The sequence below is a fragment of the Diadema antillarum genome, unplaced genomic scaffold (assembly GCF_040938485.1).
Source record: "Diadema antillarum isolate AM-2024a unplaced genomic scaffold, OU_Dant_1.0 scf00000075, whole genome shotgun sequence".
Classification (NCBI taxonomy): Eukaryota; Metazoa; Echinodermata; class Echinoidea; order Diadematoida; family Diadematidae; genus Diadema; species Diadema antillarum.
In genome coordinates, this window is record NW_027270964.1 from 630,842 (window position 1) to 656,356 (window position 25,515).

At 41.8% G+C, this 25,515-nt stretch overlaps 1 protein-coding gene across 10 annotated transcripts in view; it reads right to left on the bottom strand.

Moving 5' to 3' along the window:
• LOC139717438 (3',5'-cyclic-AMP phosphodiesterase 4C-like) overlaps window positions 1-25,515 on the bottom strand; it is a 270,777-nt gene that overhangs the window by 28,113 nt on the left and 217,149 nt on the right. For 4 of the 10 annotated variants that reach the window (XM_071628944.1, XM_071628936.1, XM_071628937.1 and 1 more), the window contains exon 2: window positions 585-764. In XM_071628944.1, coding sequence (XP_071485045.1) covers window positions 585-764 — 180 coding nt within the window. Of the gene's footprint in view, window positions 1-584; window positions 765-9,826; window positions 11,155-20,005; window positions 21,143-25,515 lie in introns of those variants that run through there. The other 6 variants (XM_071628945.1, XM_071628938.1, XM_071628941.1 and 3 more) reach the window with 5 other exon arrangements.

Here is a 25,515-nt window from a genome sequence, read left to right on the forward strand (position 1 = left end):
ATGGGCGGCAACAAGCACACAGACAGAACACGTACAAAATGAAGCACATATTCTTCCTCTTGATGTATGGGAAACTGTCGTAACTAATACTGTACTTCCTTATCAATCTAGGACTCTGCATAAAAGAAAAAAGAATCAGTCACATCGAGACCAGACAACTTATCCAGCGAAAGTGAAATTGAATGGGTGGGTCAGAGGAGCTCCAGACAAAAAAACAAAAACAAAAACAGCAACAACAACAACAACAACAACAACAACAAAAGACAACAGAACAAATCTCAGTTCATAAAATTGAATAGATAACAAGACACAATTGTGATATGACCAGCATTTCAGTAGATACATCACTTCAGACACAAGTATTCATTATATGACAATTGATGAAAACATCGGTAGGCCTAGTCTCCCCACTCCAGTCAATCTCTTGAATTATACAGCTGGCACTTTTCATGGACGGACGATATTCCCAAACATAGAGTCACAATACAGAGAGATTATACCAGGCTATTACTGGGCAAGATGTACGATACAATAAGAAAACAGTGTGCTGTGAAGAATAAAAACAAAAGGAGATGGTGACTTACGATTCACTGGTGATGGAAGAATTTCTGGACATGGACTTGGGGGAGAGGTCAAACTCGGAGTCCGAGCGGTAGAGGAAGGACTCCCTCCGCTGGGGGAAGTTGAGGACCAGTCCCGACGAGGGGCTGGCCGCCTCCACTCCGGGACTCCGACTCGGCGACGGGCCATTCTCGACATCGAAGCTGCAGTGAGGAAGAGAGACAACAAAAGAGAAAAAGGACGATTAGCTCATCATGCTGTCCACAAAGCTCTACCAGAGGGGTTCACATCGACCCCCTTTTGGTGCCTTTTTATATCAAAAGGGATTCGTATTAAACCCCCCCCCCCCATTGGCGCCTATTGCATCTGATTCTGTAGATCTACCAACCAATCAAGGGCACTCAATTTATATCCTTCCACATATATGCTCACAATGTACCCCCCCAAAAAAACTAAACCAAACACGACTATTGAATCAGGTGTAAAATTTGTCACTTTATTTACATATATTCTTGAAGATTTTCCACAAATCAAATAGTAACAAGAATGTGAAAAGCCAATGTATATTATATGAACTTCATAATGATCCAAGTTACTGGATACACTTAAATCAGTCAATAGGGTATATTATATTCATATTTAGATTTGAAATAATATGTGGTGAATCCACAGAAAAGCAGATACTTGTGGGGGTAGGTCCCTACAAAAAAAGACGTCACAAACACACACACACACACACACACACACACACACACAAATACACACACACACACTTCACGTGCGCAAGTATGCCTCGACAAGCGGGCATGCACACACCAACACACAACAGAGAAATTAAAGGAAGTGAAGAGCATTGACAAGATTGTCATAACGATAGCATTAAACAGGAAATAATGTTGGAACTTGAAGCTACGGAAGAAAAGAAAACATTGAAAACTAGGAATTGGAGAGACCAAATTGATCTGTGTCACAACCATGCTGAAATGAAACCACATGAAAGGTTTTGAGATAGCATATTGGCGATTACATTTACAAAATCAGTGCTCACTGACTGATCATTTTAGGACAATGGTGAACGTAATGTGTCATAAGATGTGCAGATTGGGGAACAAAAATACACTCTTGTCTCTTTTTCTGCATCATAACAAGCACGACCTTGGACAGCAGTAACAATCTTGATCGAGATTAATGTCTGTGCTACCACACAGTACAACAGGCTGAAAAAAAAAGATCAAAATACAGCTTAGTCGCATCAGTGCAGAAAGGGCCTTAGTCTGGTGCTCTAATGGCCCTTCAGCACTAACAGAACAGGTTGTCTATACACTTTGGCTCAGATACTGTTGGTACACAAGTACAACAATTCTTACTTGCTTTGCTATTTACACACTTCCCTATTGCTCTGATTTTGAAACTGAGTACATATTTCAGTCGGTAATTCGACATTGGGATGTACAAAGAGTTCAATGTAAATGTCTCGCTCTTCAGAGAACATGTGCAAACTTGTGTTTATTTTTGTACCTTGCATTTTTGCATTGAGCAGGAAATATTATGTCAGCCAGCGATCTGTACTAATCCCATCTGCGCAAGACTGAAATTCAAATGGATGCAACGGCTCACTCTTGTTGTGGCTGTTTGCTTTCTTCTTTGAGATGGTGGGGTTAGTGGGTTGAGACAAATTTAATGAGGCTAACTTGTTTTGAATCGATTCCTTACGTCAACTGGAGCAATTTCCATGTTGACGGAGCTGCAGAGACGAGCCATTTGCATAGATGCAGAGCCTTAAGCCTGTGCAAGTACGTAATGACTACCCAGTCGTATGCCATGTGCATGTATGCATTTCATGAATATTTGGGAAAAAGGGTTGAGGGAAGAGGAAATCTTTTAGATGGAGAAGTGTTACTGATGCGGCCATTTTGGATTCTGCGGGAATCGAGAAAAAGGGAGAGAGCCTGTTCCGCTCTGGTTCAGCCGCGGCGACCCACAATGCAACAGGAGCCGCTCTGCTGGCACGGTCTGACAGATGCGCTCTGCCGCGGAACTGCGTCTTGGGAATCTGTCTTCACGCATGGGCCGGCAGGCGAACCGCTATCACAACAATCGCTGCATGCCTAAACCAGTTGGCGGCAGAATATGAACCGCAGTTGGCATTGGCAGCTCATTTTCAATGCAGGGTACAGACACCATCTAAAAATTTACATCAAAAAAGAAGAAAAAAAAAGGACAAAAGTAAAGGCAGCTGTGAAACCTCAGCGCCACCATGCATATGATATCACTGCATGATTTAGTTTTGGTGCAATTTCTGTTCGCACCATACTCCATCCACAATCTGATTCAGTAAACAAGAGCCTGCCATGCTCCGTCATAATCGCCAGTTCATCCTTGATAATCTAACCCTTTGAGTGCTTTTAGGGCTAATTACCACAGAAAATCTCATAGCATCGTGTACACACTGTCAGAGTTCCTGGCACAGAAGGGGTTAAACATTGTCGAGCGAGAAAAGACAAAAGCTGAATGATCGTGCAGATAGAAACTATCTGCCAAGCTCCTGACCCAACCTTCCTATGGTCATGGAGTCAAGAAACTTGCGATGTCTAGATTTCCTGCCATTTACCATTTCAGAAAAGCAAAAATAAAATCCAAACCCCAGTGTCGAGTAAATCTACGCTCCCTCGTGATCAATTATGGATCAGTCTAGCCCTCAGTATGACATATTGCTTCGCCCTCCTGGGTCTTGCCAATGCATGCTGCTCCGTGATGCGACTTCTGCATTTCCAAGAATTTAGTCACAATTCATACGCCTCCGGAATCCGGAATTCCCTCCCAGCAGACTTCACAATGTGCATCAGTGACTGATTCGGTAGAAGCGAGTAACTAAGGTAGTCGCCAAAAATATAAGTCACCGTGATAGACCAATACACGTCACTTCCTGTCTATATGCCTTTAAATGCGTTCTCTCCGCGCTCGTGAGTGTTAAACCTACTGATGTATCGTGGCGTTGGTGAAGGGATCCTGCAAAAATGGATTGTTATGCCACATGAGCGCATACTGTACAGGCAAATATTTTTGTTTGTGGAATTTTTTTGTGCTCCTTTGGGCAAGACAAAATTCGCAGACAGTCACAACAACTGCATAAACATTGCAAACAGCCCCACGCTACCACAGCAGACAAGGACTTTGGCAGCATATACTACTGTTAAAACTAACTGGTCCACATTGAACATGACAGCAAATGCACTCATGTGACAGAACGAGCGAACTTGGAGAAAACTAGAAAAAAACAAACATAACATAACAGTTATGTCCATACCAATATGCCTACCTTGAAATCAACAATATGAAATAATATATCACAAACAACAAGCAAAAAATTTGCATAATTTGACTTTTGTGCTAGTTTCATTTCCATGGCATGAAAATTTCAATGTTAATAATAATAATAATAATATGAAATATTTATTCAGCGCTTAATACAACACGTTTCGAAGCGCTTTACAATGCTAAACAACCATGCTCAACCAATGCTAACCATGACAAATCATGAAACACATGGAAGGGTAAGGGGGAAGGGATTCCGGTGTGATGCAAGGCATATCTGAATCATGGGTCTGAAAAACCTCATCTCCATAACATTTCAGGGCATTCAATTATGACATTGTGCATAAATATGATGTTTTGAGAAGAGGAAGAAAATATGTTGCCCTACTGTCTGAGGCAGTTGTAGCGTTAAACACCAAACAAACAAAATCAGACAAAATGTTGGCACGTGTTCGTGTTTTCCAATTTCAAAAGAGGGATGGCCTGCTATCCAAATTCAGAACTCTCCAGACAGCACAAAAACCAATCTGCATTGCTAACAAAAATTCCCCCGAATGTTGCGAGGGTTAGCGTACGAGCCCCTCGGACTGTCAAAGTTGCCTGCGGGAGAGGGACTGAAAAGATATTCGGGGTCTGCCGGTCGGTCGGGGGGGGGGGGGGAAATGCTCACTGTGTCAAGATTCGACTGTCCCAATTTCGCCTCTTTCCTTTTTCTTCTTCTATTTTTTTTTTTGGCGACATAAACTCCCATAGGAGAGCCAGCTGCAGAAACATGGCACAAGCTGAAACGTTTCGCTCCTGATTGACTTGGCTTTCCCAGGGCAGTTACGGAAAATGATAGCGATAGGTCCCAAAATGTGTTAGTGTCATCAGCAGGGGAGAAGAAGAGGTCATAAGAATAGTTTGGGATTCAATTACAAAAATGTTTTTAGGCACCGTCTCTTATTGCCAGTGAAGCAACATACAAAATGTTTCTTCTTTCTTCCCCCCCCCCCTCAAAATGCAATTTATCCTCAAATGCTGTTGTTGTCATACTTTGAAAAAATATTGGTTGACTTCAAAGAAATGCATCTCTTGATTAAAAGTTGACATGCATCATAATAAATCTTGGAATCCAGCATAGGCATACTATGACATACATGTATCTATGAATACATTATGTGATAAACATTTTGCCGACATATATCATCTTTTACGTGCGAATGCCAATGTTTATAGAGATACACCTAGGCATGCCTTGTTTTGAATTATGGCCCTTCTGCTTGATAACATCCAGAAAGAAAAATGCATACCAGGTTAAGTTAACAAAGCAACATCGCTGGGGTGAAGAAAAATAAAATCGCAGACAGCGAAAAGAGCTTGGATCAAGATTGATTCTCGTATCAAGGATGAGCCCTCGTTAGAAATGTATGTATTCTATCAATCTGTGTTAAGTAATGTAAGTATATTTTGTAAGTATATGAAGTAATTTCCGCTGGCATAGATATCATCTGCTCTACAGACTAAAGTATAGATGTAACTAAACTGATGCTGGCCTAGGAAAAGAACAGCAGACTTTACACAGCTGCATGTGTGCGTTTGTGCAAGTATCCATTGACATTAACCCATTAGTCACTGAACTGCCCGAAACTGCCCGTCATATTACTCCCTAAAATGCCCAAAACTGCCCGTCCGCTTTTTTGTAGTTTTATGCTTCACTATTTCTATTGTTTTCATATAGAATATATAATTATGTAATATGAAAGAGGTCAAAGGACAACAAAAGTATGTCAGAATTATTTCTGTGACACAAAAGTCTCTTGGTAAAGTCTTAAAAGGCTTTCAATAGACATAACTTATAGACAAAAATAAACATGTGGTGATCTATTTTGCATAATCTAGAAAGTTGTCAAAATAACAGTAATATTGCTGTACCTTCCAGGGAACAATAGGCCATTATGTACAGAATCTTCAGTTGCTAAAGGGTAAACTCCTGAGCTAACATGGCCATATTGACTTTCTCTGATCGGCCAAGTGAAGAAAGTAATGTTAAAATGGCAAGGTCTCTGTTTGAGCTCAAAGATTCCCTGGTATGCATGTTACTCGGTTTGCACAGAAGAACATCACATGCATGTGCAGACTGCCGGGCATCCGATGTTTGAGATGCACTTGTCATACCAGCACACACACACATGGTCCAAAATTGAAGTGGGAGGGTTGGGAAGCGTAGATGTGCCGATTACTAAAGACCCACTTGAACAGCTTGGAGAGGACTATAAACACAGGGGCCATGGCATGAGAAGGCACCCCAAAAAATCTGATTTGGATGAATCTGGTAGGATGCTTCAGAAGAAGCATGAAGGAGGAGGAGGAGGAGGAAGGAAGAGGAGGAGGGGGCAAAAGGGGAGAAGCCAAGGAGGGGAGTGGAGGAGGAGGAGGAGGAGGAGGAGGAGGAGAGGAATGAGGCAAGGAGGAAGAAGAGATGGTAGGGGAGAGGAAAGGAGTAATGAAGGAGGAGGAGGGGGGAGGAAGGAGAGAGGGAGAAAGAGAGAAGGAAGGGGAAGACAGGAAGGAAGAGGAAAGACCATGACGAAGGAGGATGAGGAGGAAGAGGAGGAGGGAAGAGGAAGAGGAGGAAGAGGAGGAGGAGGAAGAGGAGGAGTGTGGAAGAGAGGAGGAGAAGGAAGAGGAGGAGAGGAGGAAGAGGAGTGAGTAGAGGAAGAGGAGGAAGAGGAAGAGGAGGAGGAGGAAGAGGAAGGAGGAGGAGAGGAGGAGGAGAGAAGGAGGAGGAAGGAGGAAGAGGAGAAGAGGAAGAGGAGGAGGAGGAGGAAGAGGAGGAGGAGGAGGATTGAGGAAGGGGGAGGAGGGGAGGTGAAAAGGAGGAGCAGGAATATGAGGGAGAGGAAGAGAGAGGAGGAGGACGAAGGAAGAGAAAAGGAAAGCAAGGAAGTAGAAGAGAAGGAGAGGAAGAGGAAGTTAAAAAGGAAGAGGAAGAAAAAAAGTGGAAGGGAAGAAGAGGAGGAAGTGAGGAGGAGAGGGAGGCAGAACACAGGGGAGGGTGTTGAGAGAGAAGGGATGCAATGGTAGAAAAGAAACAAGGCAAGCTGGATAGGGAGGACTACACAAATATTGTGGGAACTACAGCTGAATATGTGTAGCTTCTGGACACATCAAAGCCTCAACAACAACTGCAAAAATGGCTTCCTGTGCACTTCCACATGATGACCAGAAAGGCCTCACAGTAGACAAGTGTAAACTAAAATGAAGACAAGAACAAAGCCTCCGTCCAACATTTTAACAACTGACAACAAATGATTTGATATTTTCTTTCTTCAGAAATATATGCCTTTTCACTAGACCCTAGACAGTCTCACGTACTCCTCACCTAAATTGATGATTTTCATAATTAGCATAAAAGGTCATCAGAAGATTTTTTTTTGGAACCTAAATTCTGTCAAATGATCTCAATGATCCAAAGGACTTTCTTGAGCATTATTTTAGAACAAATGTGAGGTTTTCCAAAAAGCATTTTCAATTTCAATCTTTGGTCGTAAAAATTGTATGTGCCCTTTGTGAATTGCATGCTTCAAGTCTTGTCATATACTCCATAGGAGCATTAAGAAAATAATATCCCTGAAGAGAGTAAACGGATGATAATTTTATGCAAGCACAGGAAAGAGAAGTCACTTTCAAGAGCATAAAGAGAGTTACAACCATATTCCAGATAGTGAGAAATAAGTCGGAATATGAAGTATATCATTAGCAACTGTTTACAAAGGTCTACGACACAACCTCAACTGATCCGGAGAAGCAGAGAAAACAGAACTTTTTATTTCGATATGGACACAATGAAATGAGATGCAGTAGAGCTGTGTACGTGTGACTGGAATGAAAAAAAAAACACCCAACAACAACATGTACCCATCCTTTAATCCTCTTACATCATTAGAAGTGGCACTGAAACACTTAAGGATAAAGTCCCAGACCTTGGAACGACTTCATTCACTCTCATTACAATATGCACATGGCAATGTCTTGAACATTAACTCCTACAGTCTGTTGGCAATGAATTTGTACATGATGTGAACGAGGTATAAGGATGATAGGATGATGGTTGTAATGGGGTTAAACATGAAGGAACACAAGACAACAATGCATCCTCCATATGAAACCAACCACATGCCCTTTAACCCATTGAGGACAAGTCCCGAGTAAACTCGGGTAAGTGTCTATGTGAAACGCGTGTCGTAGGGAAAATCAGCCCATCCTCAACAGGTTAACACACATTTCCCATAGACACCTGCCTGAGTATACTCGTGACTAGTCTTCTATCAGGTTAAAGGGGCATGTCACTTTACATCCCTGGCAAGAATGCATCAGAGTGGTGACTATCACCTTCATCTCCGCCGACTGATGGCCGTTCGTTGTCCATGCAGGGCCGTGGGGTCTGAATAGATAAGACTAAGGGCATTGTGCTTTAGGATGGGGGAAAATCAATGCCAAGACGTACTGTAAAAGGGGGGGGGGGGGGGAGGGGAGTGGGTGAGGGTATGTAACGAAACTGAAACCAATCGAAACATCTAATGAGGAAGAGGCGAGGACGACCGATACTCTAGACTACAAATTCACATGTGACTGCTGACTAGTCTCATCTTACATGGAGCAAGATGTCCGCGAAGAGATTCAGCAAACGGTGCATCATTTTACGGGTGAATAGGAAAGAACGCATTCACTTTGAGAGCGAAATTTGCACTCCAGTCTGTTTAAAGGGAAATTCCAAACCACTTTGACGTCAGTCTGGAAAGAAAGAGCACAATTTTACAAGCACATCTGTAATCACAAATTAGCGCACTATTTCATTTCCTATTTACATCAGCTGGAAGAGAATTAACCCAAATCTTTTTTTTTTTAGCTAATATGATAGCTGAGCATGTGCAAACGGTGCCCGTAGAGCACGCAACTTCAAAAAATTACTCGCGATTTGTGGGCAGGTTGCCTTCATTGATTGGGTCACACACACTTGGCATGATGGGATGCATTGCAATGATTTCTTGAGGCGAATTCACATTATCAAGTAGTGTGCTAGTTCCCTTTTAAATCATTCTGCTATTTCAGAAATTTCCCGAGTTTGGGTCAAGAAATGTTTTCGAGCTTAGCTGTCTTATCAGCATGCTAATTTGAATTCATATTATCAAACAGCGCGCTAATATGTCACTGGGTTATGAAAATCCAAGCTCGAGATATCTCAAAACAGTCACGTTGATGTAAAAATGCCTTCAGAACTAGGAAAACTTGGCAGCAGTAAGTGACCCTTGTCTATCATACAAGACCTGGGAGAGCAAAATATGTGTGCTACTTATGATAGATCATAATGCTGGAAGGATAAAAAATAAGCTCTCAAATATCAAAGGACAAAGCAAAACAGCAACGACAAATCCTTAGATAGAGGTTGGCTTGAGTAGACTGAAGACTCTAGCTAAAACACTCTCTACATGCAGAGTTACCAAACAACATACACCAAACTGCATAGATCTCATAATGCCACAGTATGCATCTAGCTCTATCACACACCTCAGTCAGAGATAGCATTTACATCGCCAATGTGAATCTCAAAACATGGTAACATTATCCTCCCAATGTATGTACCGTGTGTGTGTGTGTGTTTTTTTTTTTACAACTTCCACTTTCGGTGCCAAAAAACGGCTAAACACTTCTATTTCAGTGTACATGACTCTGTTACTTCCGGAAAAAAAAAAAAAAAGGAGAACGAGTTCATTCTGTGGCTGGATTCATGCGAGAACTACATATCTTTTTTTTAAAACTGCGATCAAATTGTGACTGTAATTTCACTTACAGAGCTATATGCAGTGATAAGAATAAAACAAAAAGACAAATCATTTGGGTGATGACACACAATCAACAAATGTCATGAATGTCAATCAAGCATCAAACTGTGACTTTGTGGGCTCACCTAAACACAGGTTCGGACAGCTTACGGATCTTCAGGACGCGATAGCTGAACGTCGGGCTTCTCAGGTTCGCCATACTTGTCACGAGCAACGGAAGGGAGAGTTCACGCAGCAATGACTAAAGTCCTTATCCTCCCTCTAAAGTGAAAGTGAGTGTGCTGGTGCACCGGTCACAACACTCGCGTGACTCTCATCCGATCAAAAGCAACGATTTCCCACAATGATTCAAAAGCTTCCTGCTTGTGTATGCATATATGATTTTTTTTTTTTTTGACGGTATGTCTCTCTCTTTGCGGCAACGAAGAGGAAGAAACAAAATGTCAGGAGAGAAAGCTGCCACCAACGTCCTTTTGTCGCTACTTCCTTGAGGGCCGTTGTTGCACTGGAGATCCGAGGAAAGAAAACACCAGTAATGAGGCTTGCGATGTGACCTACAAAAGAAGTCTCGCAGTCTTCCATCCACGCATCTCTTGAGAACACTATACAATACCAGTATCATCTCCCCCCGGTTCACCTTGTAGTCGACCAATTATACTTCCTTACCATTGTGATTATAAAACAAGGGTTCCCATCACCAACCAGAGGTAAGACACAGTCGGGATTCCTTACTAATGTGTAAAATGACCAAAATAGGACCCAAGCTTCATGATTTAAAAACACAGACTGCTCTAGTTTACAAACCTGACTGAAACAAAGCACAGAGCCAGTTCATCCTACACACACAGACGGTTCAATTTGCTGCATGCAGGTATTAATGCTGACCTCATAAAAGATGAATACCTCGGGGTAAAGTGTCTTATTACACAGACTACACCTTTGAGTGTTGATTGGGGACATGCAACCCCACAGCACTGTACACAATGTCCGCAGTCCTTTGCATTCAAAGGGTTGAGAAGGAAGAGCCACAGGAACAACATTTTTTATACAATCACCTGAATAAAGACTATACTGTCATATATCCACCACATATGGAAGACTGAATGGGGAATTTCCTTCTAACCTGCATTAACTTGCGATCTCAAGCAGACGATACATCCAACATTCTTTCGAGGAGGCATAAATCTTACAGCAAAGCACTAATCAAGACGGCATAAATCTTACAACAAAACACTAAAGAAGTTGCTGAGAACACAAATTGGTCATTAGTCACGTGTGGAATGCATAGCTCCTTGTTGATTTCTCCATGTCATCCCACTCCGAGGTGGATGATCTCGCATCCCTACTCTGAGAATTGCGCTGAAGTCATATTTCTGCCGAGTCTTCCGCGCCGAGATATCCGAGCAGCCGGCGCTCGCGATATATTCGCCACGAAACGTGATCTGCATAAGATCGCGACCGAACCGCACGTTACACGGAAGAAACAACATACACTCGACACCTCCTTATCCCTGGAAAGGGGAGCTGTTCTTTACCCCCCCCCCTCTCTTTCTCTCTCTAGTCTAGGCGAGTTAACTGGACACGGTGTGCCGCCTCTGCCAATGCCCCTGGCTTTGGGCAGAAATAATCTCTGACTGAGCCGAGAGAATGGTGGGGGCGACTCTTTAAAGCAGAATAATCGGATTTACTGTACTTCACATCCCGATCTGTTCTTTGCCTGTTAACGCTTGAGTTTCCACATTTTGATCTCATTTAGCATTCACTAGGACCTTCCAAATTTGATCACCGACAGCCAGAAGATAAGTATTGACGCTTTCTCAATACCTTATAAGATGAAATATCCTGTAGGCCCTACTTAAAACTTTAATAAAAAAAACCCTCAACACACAAGTGTAAAGCATCAGTGCCATCCTATGGACTTTGTTTCTAAAACAATATATTTAGATGACTGCATACCCCTGCCAATTATACAGCTTGGGAAGAACCTTCAATACAGTGAAGCACTTTACATACATACACCTGTATAGCATACTGTAAAATATGATATATTCGCGGCACAAATTTTCGCGAATTGGAGCCGACGGCCTTTTTCGTGGCATGAAATTTTGCGAATTGCCACTGGTGTTCACTGCATATAGTGTAGACAAGAAATTTCGCATGCATTTTAATTTTGCGAATCTTGACACAAATTTCGCGAAATTGAAATGCATGTGAACATTCCTTGTTTTACAGTATCAATTGCCCTACACCTGATTAACTCTATCATACCTCAATGCAGGAATGTCATGTGTAAACTGATTACCTTTTCACATAGCAGATTAAAGAAAGAGCTTTGTCTCACTAACAGCTTCCTTTTAATATGAATATGAGAGCATGCTTGAGTTTATGCAATATTCATTGGTACCACGTCATCTCGATGCAAGCTTCAATGCGAAGTACCATGGTAAAATAATAACTTGTTGAAATCAGCCAAGGCACCTTGTTGAGAAGTGATGAGAAGGCAGAAAGGTGTCTTGGCACATCTGAACAACTTACCATCTTGCCTTCCCATATTGAACAAGGCACCTTGCCACATTTCTAAGGACCTCCAAATATCCTCACCTTGTTGTCCAGAACAAGGCACTTTGGTAGTTTAAGCAAATCACTTTCATACCATTATCCCAGAGATATTTACTTGAAGTTTAACAGGCCACATCCTCAACCTCTGATCTCAAATAAGGGACACCGTTAAGTTAAAAGCAGTTGCATATTCACCTCCTTAAAAGGCACCTCATTAAAAGTTTTTTTTTTTTAAAAGTTGCCTTTTACCACTCAACATAAAAGATATGGTATTTCTCAAAAGAAAGACACTTGTTGAGAGCCACTTTTCACGTTCACACTCCTGGTAAATCACAGCTGCACAGTCCTAATCTGCAAAATCCTAATCCACAAAAGAGAGCTGAGCCTCCTTTAATCTGTCGTGGACGTATGTCTGGCTGATATTTCGAAGGGTACCAATGCGACAGGAATGCCAAACAGAGCATGCCACTTGTGTCAGCACATGTATCCCAGAGATATGAATCATTGGAGTGTGTGTTTGCCCCTCGCCGCAGCTTAACAAAACAAACTCATTTTTCGCTGGAGATACAGAGGGCAAGGAATCGCGTGAGCGAATATGTTGGCGCACGCAGACTTCTCACCCTTCGCAAACAGAGGTATAGAATGCTTTGCACACAGGGGTGGGTGGATATGGCACCTGTTGTGCATGCGATGCAATGATGAGTCACAGTCAGACGGACAGACAGACAACTGCCAAACCGCCGAAGTGTCCGTACGGAACAGACTCCTTCTGATGTCTCTCTTAGCATGACACAATCTGGGGCATTGATTGGCATCACAACCCTTGGGGTCGTCCTCAAAGAGCGATCATACTCCCTTCTACACACACAGTATAGACCCAATGAAAAAATGGTTTTCCAAAAACTATTTTCACCTTCTCATCTGCTGATAGACGGGATCTTTTCGGGGCTCAACTTGTTACGAATACATCATAAAGGGAGCTCCCGTGAGACTGAAATCCCTCGGGAAAGAACCTACATTCACATCACTGGAAAATACTTGGCCACCTACGTAAAACTCGCGCACAAGCGAAGCAGAATGGTTTTGATTCCATACATGCCATCTACAAACACGCAGACACTGAAGTCGAAAAATTCTCTCGTCGTACTCCGTTTTTTCGTCTCAACATCGCATGCATCCCATTACGATGCTCTCTTCTATGTCCAGATGAGTTTGCAATGGCATCTTGCCAAAGATCAAGTGGATATTACGACCTCAAATGTTTATTTCTCCCTCCAGACCTGAGGACCGTTTTGCAATGCATCCCGAGGGTCAGACGAGAGGCAGGTGTATTGATAGCATTGGTCTATGAAGGGTACGACAGAAAACAACTTTTCCTTTGCGGCGAATTTTTAATCATGGATGAACAATGCAGAAAGACGTATTTGCAGAGATCGTTTTCCTTCTCCGCTATCAAATGAAACACGCGATCAAGTAGCGTTTGACATTTTCTCCAGATGATGGAGCGTAGAATTAGCAGGAGGGATCAAGTACTTCAGTGGGCTAGTCCGTGCAGAGAGAGTAAAATTGAAATTGTATCCGAGTTGGCGACGGCATTGAGCTGAAAAATTAAATTGCATCTCCCATTTCATAAAGAGGTTTCTCTTTCATCTCCACAGGTGATATTCCTTGGGGGATCTTGGTGGAGAGATACGAGACCATTGTCAAAGGAGCCGAGTGAATACTTTTCTTCGAAATCGGAGAACAAACAACATAGACGGTAGACAACAAGTTCCATTCATTCTACATTTGTCCCCGAGCCATAGCACCAATTCTGCCTACTTCTTTTGATTAGTTTTGTCTTTTTTTTTTCCATTTACGAGATAGGACAAAAGAAAGACAAAAAGACAGAAAAACAGAATAGGAAAAAAAGAGGACAGACACATCACGAAATTAAAACCGGAGTTTATACTGAAGTCCTGCTTCGGCTGATCTCCACGTCAAGATGTGATGGCTCGACAGACAGAGAGGGAGTCCTGCCATTCCCTTAATGAGTCTTGGATGAAGGAACCAAAACACTGGTGGGGAGGAGCTCGCAGATCAAGGAGAAAAGATAGTGTGGCAGAAGCCGCACTCACAAACAGAAGTTATCGGTTTTGGCGTCTTGATGCGGCAATCGATTTATTTGCTGCCATTCACTCATGTTAGAAAAAAAAGAGAGAGAAAAAAAAACTTTGATGGCAAATGGAGCACTTTGAATCTCTGTGTCTTGTCTGTGCAAGTCAACACAATAACAGACGGTGATCCTAGGCACCCAAGTATATGGACCTAGTATGGCAAGTTGCATTATGGGATTTTCTTATAAATAGAAATGAGATTCAGAACAAAAACTCCAAAAGATATGAGAATGTGTGAGATGGGAAAAATATGACAAAATAAGAGAGAGATTGTGTTTCTCACATGTAGAGTTTATGCTACGTGCACTTCTTTCATCAAATGCTTTTGGGGTCAAATAAAGATAGAAGGTAAGCGTGAGAACGAGAGCTTGGAATTATGACATCTGACGTATGAAATGTTAAGAGAACTGGACAGAGAAATACACATTTACGCAGGGATTATGACATACCGACAGATAGAAGGATAAATACAGCGGGAGGGAGATAGAGAAGGGGAAAGTTGGGGAGGTTGAATGAAAGGTTGATTTACTTTTAGAGGGATATGTGGTATTTAGAGGTTAAATGTTGGGGAGAGAAAGAGAAAGAGAATAAAATCACAGTAAGAGATGTCAGAGTGAGGGCTCCAGTGTATCTGATATAGAAAAGGCCATCATAAATAGTCCAAACTTTATGGCAGTGTGTAACAGTTCTTAGCACTGTTTTGGTACCCAACCATGACAGAACATGTAAACAAGAGAGCATGTCTAGCTGGCCCCTTGGAAGGGGGCAGAGCGGAGCACCCACGATGACGACGATGCTCCAGAGTAAATCTTTCTGAAGAGAGAAAGAAGGAGATGAGAAAGAAAGAGACGCAGTCTCTGTCGTTCCTACTCATCCATCCTCCCAGTATGACGCATCAATCACAGATGTGGGGAGGGAAGAGACACGAAAATTGTAATTGGCTATAAATCATGGGCGGTAAATGAGGCGGAGAGGTGGTGCGGAGGGGCAGGCGATGGACAGGCGATGGACGACAATTCCAAGCCCGCCGCTGAGAGGACAAGGTTAGGGAAGACAGCCTCACTGGGCCATTGCCAACATTCTCCCCACGGACCAATTAATACTCATACAAGGGCAAAAAAAAAACTGTCCATGGACATGCCTCCGCAGTAGAATCATTTGGAAGAAATTCGAGCTGGTACAGATTGGCAATTACCGAAAGCAAAGTGATCACCGGTAGCAGTATCTATGTTTCACATAAATGGCCTGGCTTCCCAGACCACCAATTTGCGACATTATTCAATACCCCCAAAATTCATGAATACAAATTTTGTAATATCCACTCTGGTGACATTGCTGGTAACAATATTTCAAACTCGAATTACACCTTCTTGACGGTTCATGAGAAAGATCATTTTTGGTGCGCCATCATTAAGCGAAAAACCCCTTAGTGAGTTACAAACAAAATTCCAATCACTACGAAATTTGATTTAAGAATGTTGTCTGTAATCAGTTTTGTTGCCTCAATTTTGCACGCAGCACTATAAATTATTTTCATCCACTTCTTTGGATTGATCATGAAACGGAAATAAACTTTAACCACATATTCCCTTTTTTACTCACTATTGGGTGGTTCCCTACAATAACATGAATCAATCTCTTTCTACACTTCCAGATGCTGTTCCCACTATAGTTACAATCTACTGGGTGACAGGGAGACTTGAATTGTTCTTTAAAAAAAAAGAAAAATGCTTCTTTTCTTGACTCAAAGATAGCCTCATTATTTCTTCATACTGGAGAAACAAGTTCAATAACGAGGTGCCAACACTTCCTATTCCTACCGACTTTGTGGAAAAGGACACTGGGTAACTTTTGCACAGGAAATGACTGCAAGAAAAGCCAAATACAATTTGGGTAGGCCACCTGCTCTGCAGAATAACAGCTGTAAATGTGTTCAAGGTTAGAAGAATAACTTTTTTATAACCACCTAAGTTCTTCATACTCGAGAGAAATCCAAGAGTTTGAGGCATCCATTATTCCTATTAGATACAATGGTTAATCTGCTGACCAAAGACGTTGCCTCAACACACAAGACGTGACTCCACAAGCAAAGGTAAGATGGCTAAAACACAAAACAAAGCTGAGCATGTGGAAAAAAAAAACAAGTATTGCCAATCAGTTTCCCGCACAGCAAAGACACACAAGGTGACTGCATATTCACCTCTAGTCAATTACACTGACAGATTGACTAAAATTTCCCAGGTGAAAGCTATGATCTCTGAAATATGACCTGTGTCATCCTACCAAGTAACCAATTACCAAAGGATGGCATCCAAACAGGGACCCGCACAGATGAGTTCAGGCCGATAAGATACAAGTTGTACCAATACATTTAATCCTCTGCAAGTAAAATCCTCCTCAACCGATGGAATGAGCACCAAAAACGGCATCGATCGTATTCTCCGATTTTGAGACGAAAAGCGGGCTCGCTCCCTCTCCTTCGAGGATAAATCGCAGGAAGATCAGTTGAGAAAACAATGAATTTTGATGACGACGGTGGCGGGAGACGCATTGTGCCGTCGATGTCTCAGATTCGTTCCTTGTGATGTCTGTGACCTTTCTGATGCCGACCGGAGACTCATGCTTGGATACACAGCGCCATCCAATCAATAATTCACACGCAAAAAGGTGTGACATCTGTTGGTAAGGGATGACCCCATCGGGTCACTTCTTAGTCTACGGCCACAAACTCTTGTCTCGAATTCTCTTTCAGCCTCGACCATAGTTGCAACAAAGTCCAGTCAGCTGGAAACCCTATCACACCAATCGCACTCCAATCTAAACCCTGCTTTGTCGTGAGATGACAAATCAGTACAAATCACGGCATTACTTACATCTGATTCATATAACTGCAAATCTAACTCTGGTCACAAAAGTCTTGATCAAGAACACACGATGGAAGAATATGAGACTATTCCGCCTCCTGCATATGCAGATCAAAACCAACGGAGGCGGAGAGTGAATTCAGGCATGAATGCACGAGATGTTAAGCAGCTAAAAGGGAGATTAATTCCATTCAGTGATCCTCACACCCTCCCCCTCACTTCTCCTCATCACTTGTGTCTTATTGCGAGCAAAAATCTTCTTCCACAGAGAGCAAACTTGAAAGAGCTTTTCAAAAAAAAAGAAAGAAAAGAGGGTATGCATGGATGATGAGAATCTCCCGAAGGTGAAGCGTGGAGACGACATTTGCAGCTTGTGTCGGCTGGAGGCATCATAACCCTCCTAATGGACAAGTGGCGATTTATTTCCTCCCATTCATGACCGACCACCTTTATGAAGAGGTATAGGGCTAGTAGCAAAGGATAAGGACCTTCTCAAATGGCAGGCTGAAATATAATCTGATTACAAAAACAAAATGCTTATAGAATGCAATGCAAAAAACCCATAACATTTTCTCTCTTCTTGGCAAACAGAAATAAAAATCACTACTGAGATAAAAAGGATCATTTTTCGATAGACGCCGAATAAATGCTCCATTTTCTAACTAGAGAGAAATAGAAAACAAAATGCTTTTATACAAAATGGGAGAACAACATTTATATCTCTTTTTCATGTATTTCCCCACTACTTTGCTTCATTGATTTTAGAAATTTGACACACAGCGATATATGCACACATACAGGAAGCCCAGCTGTTAGTGACAACTCACATTTTGAATCATCGGAAATCAAAGCAAATAACTTGCGTATCCAAAGAGGGTTCATACAACACAAGCAATAGGAAATTCCAAAGTAAAGAAATCCAAACCTCACCAACTTTCTTTCATCCTGCTAATAAGCACATGATATATTTCCCATTTGTTTGTTTCTGTCATGATGTGTTAAGACAAATCACCACTAATGAACATTACAGCACTGCTGTAAATCATCTGTTATGTATACAATATTTCCAATCCAGAATACAACACCAGAAAACAACACTAAATATTAAACCATTCCTCCATACGGACGCTCTGCAAGATGCATGGACCGAACGAAGAAGAAATGAGAAGTGGCTAGAAGATATCTTGACGTACACTCCTCATATAACCCAGATCTTACTGCCATGTGATTTTAAACCCAAACTATTGTATGATTTACAGTTTGAAAGGCAAATTCCACATGAGTGAAAATTTGGCCTGAAAAGAAGAAGCAAAATTGTACAACCATAACAATAAAATTGTACAACCACAACAGTAAAATTTTGATCAAAATCAAATACAAATTTGGGAAGCTACCAAATTGTGAAGTTTTGCTAACTTTACAAAACAGTTCTCGAGCAGTCAATATACATATGCAAATTGAGCACTGATTATGTCATCACCTCTCAGTTTGCCACATAGTTTTTACAGAAAATCTCCAATTGTCAAGTTTCTTGTTCAAATGCAATTATGACCTATTTTCATATCCTAATATATCTGACTGATATCATTATTTCGAAATTATTCAGCCATGAATAACATTGGATATTCTACACCTTTTTTTTTTTCAGAAGAACTGAATTGTCATAATCTTTCTGTACACAATCAATGGAAACTTGGGAGATGACAACATTATCGGCTCACCATTTGCATATTCATATCAACTATTTGAGAACTGTTTTGCAAAAATCAGCAAAGCTTTAAAAATTTCACACCTTCTTCACTTTTAATTTGATTTTGATCAAATTAGTTTCACTGTTGTGCTTGTAAGATTTCATTCTTTCTTTTTAAATAAGAGTAACTTTGATCTGGCCCTGAACTACATACAGCACCTATAACACTGCTGCAGTCTGAAAAACAAAAACACACCACTTCATGTGTAATTGCTTCAATACGCATCACACTCAAAAGTACATCTTGTTCTAATTTGGCTAACCTGCAAATTTCCTCTTCAAGAACATGTTCCCCTCTAATGAAACTTTAGATATCTGGGAGAGAGTGTAATCATCGTAAGGAGAAAATCCTAAATACTCCCAAACAAGCACACCATGACATATTAACACAGCTCTTCAAGTGGGCAATTAAAGCGGTTTGACCAATGCTGTGGTGCTTCATAACACCTCATCTCAATCAAGGATAACACATGGATGCAGCTACATGGTAACCATGGCAACTACCCTGAGTACGTAATACTCACATGGAACACACGGAATACGCTGAAATACGCACCACTGCATACAAACTCTATTTAGAATGTAGATCACATGATATACTGAAAAAAAAAATCAAAGGAAATGTGTCCGAGACACTACAAATAGTGGTTTCTTCACCAGAATTGAAGAGATCTCTGATCTAGCCTACAAGAGCAATATATAATGATTTCTCATCAAAATGTTCGGCTCTTATTGCCTTTTGACTCTCAACAACAACTTCTACTCCATCTACCACTACAGTGTAACTGCATGGCTGTAAACATAGAAACTGCATGACGGTCAACAAAGAAACTTCTGGTACAATGAGCTAATTCAAGCCCTGCAATCCAAGCTAATATAACATCTTTGTTTCTCCGACCCTCAAGTTGAAGGAGATAATAGGAATGATACAAAGTGGCACATCAATGTACCTGCAACAAAGTTGACTTCAACAACCTCACAGCAGAATGAAGAGATTAACTGCAGAACGACAAGTTCTCTCGTCATCGACACAAGTCTATTTCTCCAGAGAAAACTGAATCCAAATCCTCTACATATCACTCGAAAAATGCCAGAATTCCGGGCTTAACACGGTCAGAAGGAATTCCAACATATCTCGGAGGTGGGCAGAAATCAACAGGCAAGATGCTGAGAATTGAGAGATTCAACAGGATTCCGAGCTGGCTGTAAGAAGATCACCACCACTTACACACGCAGATCGCCGGCGAGAAACCTCAAGCGTTCAGACACATTCAGAGCAGCTGACTGCTAATTGACAGGAATACACAAGGAGCGCTGGCTGGCCGGCCGCGGTATTGTAACAAAATATGGACGAGAGAGTCCCCCGCTGGAGGGGGATAGAGATGATGCTCACGCAGCGAGAGAGAATATCGTTATGCTCGAGTCAAGGCTCTGTCGTCGGCGTTGACTCGAGAATTCACAGCATGGTGGTGCAAAATGCCACGGATTACTCTGTCCTGTATCTCTCACATCCTCAAGAAATATCTGCCTCAGCTGACCACTGCTGCGGAATTCCCGAGTCATGCTGCCTCTGTCGTAGCGATGAAGAAAAAAAAATTGTCTGGCCGACTTCAAAACATTCTTCTCTACACAACGCAAACAACAGAGCTAACAAGCACTGCAAAAATTCTTTACTCACAAAGTACAAAGTTTGTAAACAAATCCCCCGCACTTGCTACTTGAGCCAACTTGTGGCTACCACGTCACTCAAAACAGGATCTGACATATATTTACCCTCCCTGTCCTTCAAGGGTTTCCTGCCTGCCATGAACTCTTTGCAAAACTTTGGTCGTAATTGTGCTCCAATTCCAGGTAAACACTCCTCCATTCAAATCTCAAGTTGTCAGCTCGCCACTGTTTGCAAAATTCCCTAACTCATGACGTTCATACACAGAAATGTTGAGTATTCTAGTATCTGTACCACACGGTTCCACTTTTCTATAGTCTCTCTTCTACTTAAATACAAGATAGGACTATTTCTCTCCTTGCTCTGAAACATGGAAGCCAGAGAGCTCAATGTGAGGAATTTGTGGAAAAGACTCTTTAGGGCTTTTTACACTTGTGTTTCTTAACCCCGGACTTTCTCTGACCCAGGACTATCGTTAGTCCTGTACCAATTTTTTTTCAGCTTTTTACACTCGCCAATTAGTCCCATACTATCTATTGTCCGGGGCTAAGGAGAAAACTGACCTTTTTACACTCGTATTTCTTAGCCCCGAACTTTCCAAACCACATGAATATTCATAATTACGCTGTGTACTGTACACGTACACGCACGCACCGGCAGCACTTGATTACCTCGTTTCTGATTGGTTAGTGAGGGTCGGACTTTGTCTCCGTTGCTTAGCCCAGGATTATTTTTTTCGTTCTGTTTACACTCACTTGTTTGGCACCGCAATTGCGGTGCTAACCCCTGCTATTTTGCAGGGCCAGATAGTACCGTACTATCGGTGGGGCTAGCCCACTTTGGCAAAAGCGAGTGTAAACAGAAAGTGGGCTAAGGATAGTCCCGTACCAACGGTGGGGCTAAGGCCCCCCCTTAGCCCCACCGTTGGTCCGGGGCTAAGCAAAATTTTACAAGTATAAAAAGCCCTTTTGAGGACAGGCAAGTTTGGCTCGAGGGCTGTGATCCACAATGAGTACATTTGTGAAGTTTGCATTTCTTTCAGCAATGGCTAACACTTACTCTGCCGTCACACAGTGTTTGATAACAAAGGTTGGAAACAATGCAGGAACACTCTCTTTTGGATTTTTTTTTTCTCTCCCACTTGTCCAAAGTTTCTCTGTATCAGCCGTAACGCTGTCAAAACTTTTCGAAGTTTACCTTCAAGAACTTTTTCTCATTGGTTTACACCAACAGCCAATTTCACACTTCTTTACGCTTCAGTTCTTAAAGTTTGGGTCACTGGTGCAACAATGCAGAAAGTCTGCACCATTTGAGAGCTTTTGACTGTTACATACTATAAAGAATTACTGCACACAAGCACATCACAAGAAGCATGCTCTTCGCAGGCACCACTGCAAACAGGCCATGAACTAGACATATATGACAAGTTTCAGTTGCGAGCTTTTTGACCACACAAACCTCACGAAAAATTCCCTTGTTTGAATACTAAAGTTTTACAAGAAGTTTTGTGATAAGTCTTCAAGAAGTTTGTGGTCATGCTGGCAAAACTTTGAGAACTTAAACTTCGTGAAGTTTTGACGGTGTGACCGCAGCTTTTGTGATGCCAACATAAGGCGGGAATAGGGTGATATATAGATTGGGGAAAAGCAGCTTTTGGATGTTGGCTAAACCCATCCCCTGAGGAATAGAACAAAGGGTGGGGGGGGGGGTTTGGGGCTGCATACACAGATAGCACTGCACTGATGACTTTATGCCTTTATGAAGATATTCGTCGAAAACATTTTTTAGCGTCGGAGAAGAATATAGAATACAGTTTGATAGCGAGTTCGATGTGTTCAGTTTCAGAGATCAAGCACATGGGAAGAAAAGATGATGCTGTTGTGTCATGCGTCATAGGTTTTTCACGTGTGTTGTATTTGTGGTGTACATTTGGGAGGTTGACCCGGAAGCAGAGGGAAATTGTGGGGGCCGGAGTTTACGGCGAGGTCACTCTTAACTTCGAGTTCGTTGTGTTTTGTGTCCACACGGTGCTTAACTACGAGTGGGGACCCCCCGCGGCTCGTGGTTAGAGCGCTAACCATAAGATTTCTCGTGGCTCGAAACTTCGAGCAAACCTTGAGGTTTGCTAACTACGAGTGCGTCTTCACGGTCCCTAACTACAAGCTCTAACCTCGAAGTTTCCTAACTTCGAGGTTAAGGGCTCCCGTCTGAACGTAACTATTATGAGTCAAGTGACCAACCACCTACAGTAGATCCTGGTATGTGGGTATGAAATGATAGGAATGACACAACCCAAACAATCATCTATATATGGACAGTCATGCAAAAACTAATGAGGATATTTTGTTCAGTGTGAAAGGATGACAGTGGAATATATGAAATGCTAAGGTTAAAGATAATAAAAAGTTTTGGTACCTCGAAAGCTTCCCTGAATTTCCTTGTCTTGGTTTGTGTTTCGGGTTAAAGTACGTTGTCTGTGAGAATTACTCGCCCCAAAGTGCTCTCATGTCTTAGTAATCATGCAATAATGGTTTCGTACCAGAGCCGACGCTGTACAGCATCGATAAATATTGTACGAAACCACTGACTGCGACCAGCAGCGTGCAGCCCATTGTACGCATAGCTAACTGCGACCAGCAGCCCCATACGCAGAGCGTAATGGGGCTTCGCATTGTAGCATTTAGGATCATGACAGAATTAGTATCGCGGGTAAATGTAAACTTAAAATCCAAAAATTTCTTCGATTTGAAGACTTATCAATTAAGTTGAAGTATTGAAAACAGGCTTCGAACAACGTTTGGTTCTGCCAATAGTCCCTTTCTGTTCGAATTGATGACTGACTGTGACTCGGTCGAGAGGACCTTGGGAGAGCTACATACACTGGATACCATGGCCAGCGCATGCGTACACAAACATCTTATCCGTTCATGGATTTGAAATTTGTGCACATGTGATGTGTTCGCAGGCACTGGCTGTAGTATTCAGTGTACTGTATGTAGCTCTCCTAAGGTCCTGTCGACCGAGTCACATTCAGTCATCAATTCGAACAGAAAGGGACTATAGGCAGAACCAAACGTTGCCCGAAGCCTGTTTTCAATACTTCAAGTTAATTGGTAAGTCTTCAAATTGAAGAATTTATGGGATTTTAAGTTGACATTTACCCTGCGATACTAAATCTGTCATGATCCTGAATGCTACAATGCGAAGCCCGATTACGCTATGCGTATGGGACTGCTGGTCGCTATGCGTATGGGGCTGCTGATCGCAGTTAATTGCATGATTACTAAGACATGAGAGCACTTTGGGGCGAGTAAGTCTCACAGTGTTAGTTATATGAAAGGTACTTTAACCTGAAACACAAACTAAGACAAGGAAATTCAAGGACACTTTTGAGGTACCAAAACTTTTTATTATCTTTAACAAGTTACCGAGCAATCCGATTGAATAAACACGTCTGCACATTTTTTACTGTGGCATCAAATAATCTTGTGCTGAGCCGAGATTGTTACTGCACTATTTGGAATGCTTACTGTACATCCCAGTCTCCATCAGCAGATGTGCCCAGTTATGTGGTGAGTGACATTCATTATCCTTGATGTTGAAATATTAACGAGCCAACGGAAACATGCAGACAGTATGTCTGCTAAACTGCCACAAGGCATATATTGGTGAATGCAGCATAGATAGAATTCAGCTGTCTCCGTATTTTGGCACACAGAAGATGCACATCCCAGTGAGCTAAATACATACAAATATTTTGTAAGAATTCTTTTTTTTTTTACAGGCATCATCACATTTACAAGTATATAAGTCTAGTTGATGTCAGAATGTACATATGCAAACAACCATGATGTCCTGCCCAAGTTGCCCAAGTTTTTTTCTGATACGCAGTGCTTTTACAACCATTCCTTTTTACAACTCCCATTCTGTTAGCGTTTAGCTCTCACAGTTTAAAAAGCATTTGGAAGTTGAAGAGCAAGAGGAGATGGAGCCTAGTGCATTAGCATACATGGCATGCAGTCATGTTCAAGGTTCAATAAGACTGACTCACCCTGATTTACTAAACATATGCACTTTGGGAAGGCCTACAAGGTTTCTCAACGTACTGCCGTGGCAATTTTTTTTGGACAGTTTTTAAATCTGGGCGGACATCCATGGCCTGTCACATTTGCCCAACCCATCTCTCCCCCCCCCCCCCCCCCATTGTCTCAAATCCATCTCATTTTGTTCATGCTGAACTGAAACTTGACTGATGTGGCTGCCCAGAATAATCATAATTATAAACCTAAGACTATAATATCTGTATCAAGGCATCCCTTTGGACATTGGAGAATCATAATTGCCTATACTAATAGAATTAAATCTCATAACTTGGGGCATCTTTGAAAACCATACTCATGCCATGAAAGAAAGCTACACAGGTAAAGCACGAACCAACAGACCTGCAGTTTAGAAAGTCAATTTGTCAGTGGCCAAGAAGAGAATACGAGTTGGGAGACTCGTGTGTTACATTACATAGATCACAAACATAAGATACAAATTCCATGTTTCCTCAACAACTTTTTCAGCACATATATATGCAAGATAGCTCTTATTCCTGTCAAAGAAGAATATTTAAACCCAACTTGATATCTTCACATTTAATAAATGTGTCAAAGCACAGGAAGACAAGTAAATATTTGAACATTTTATAGGCTATGGTCATGTGACCAAAACAACCATTTGCCAGTCTCCATAAGGAGCCATGCTGAATGACTACCTAACAATCAAAGCTGACACACCTATATCAACATTTCTTGTTTTTGTGTTAAGGCTATTA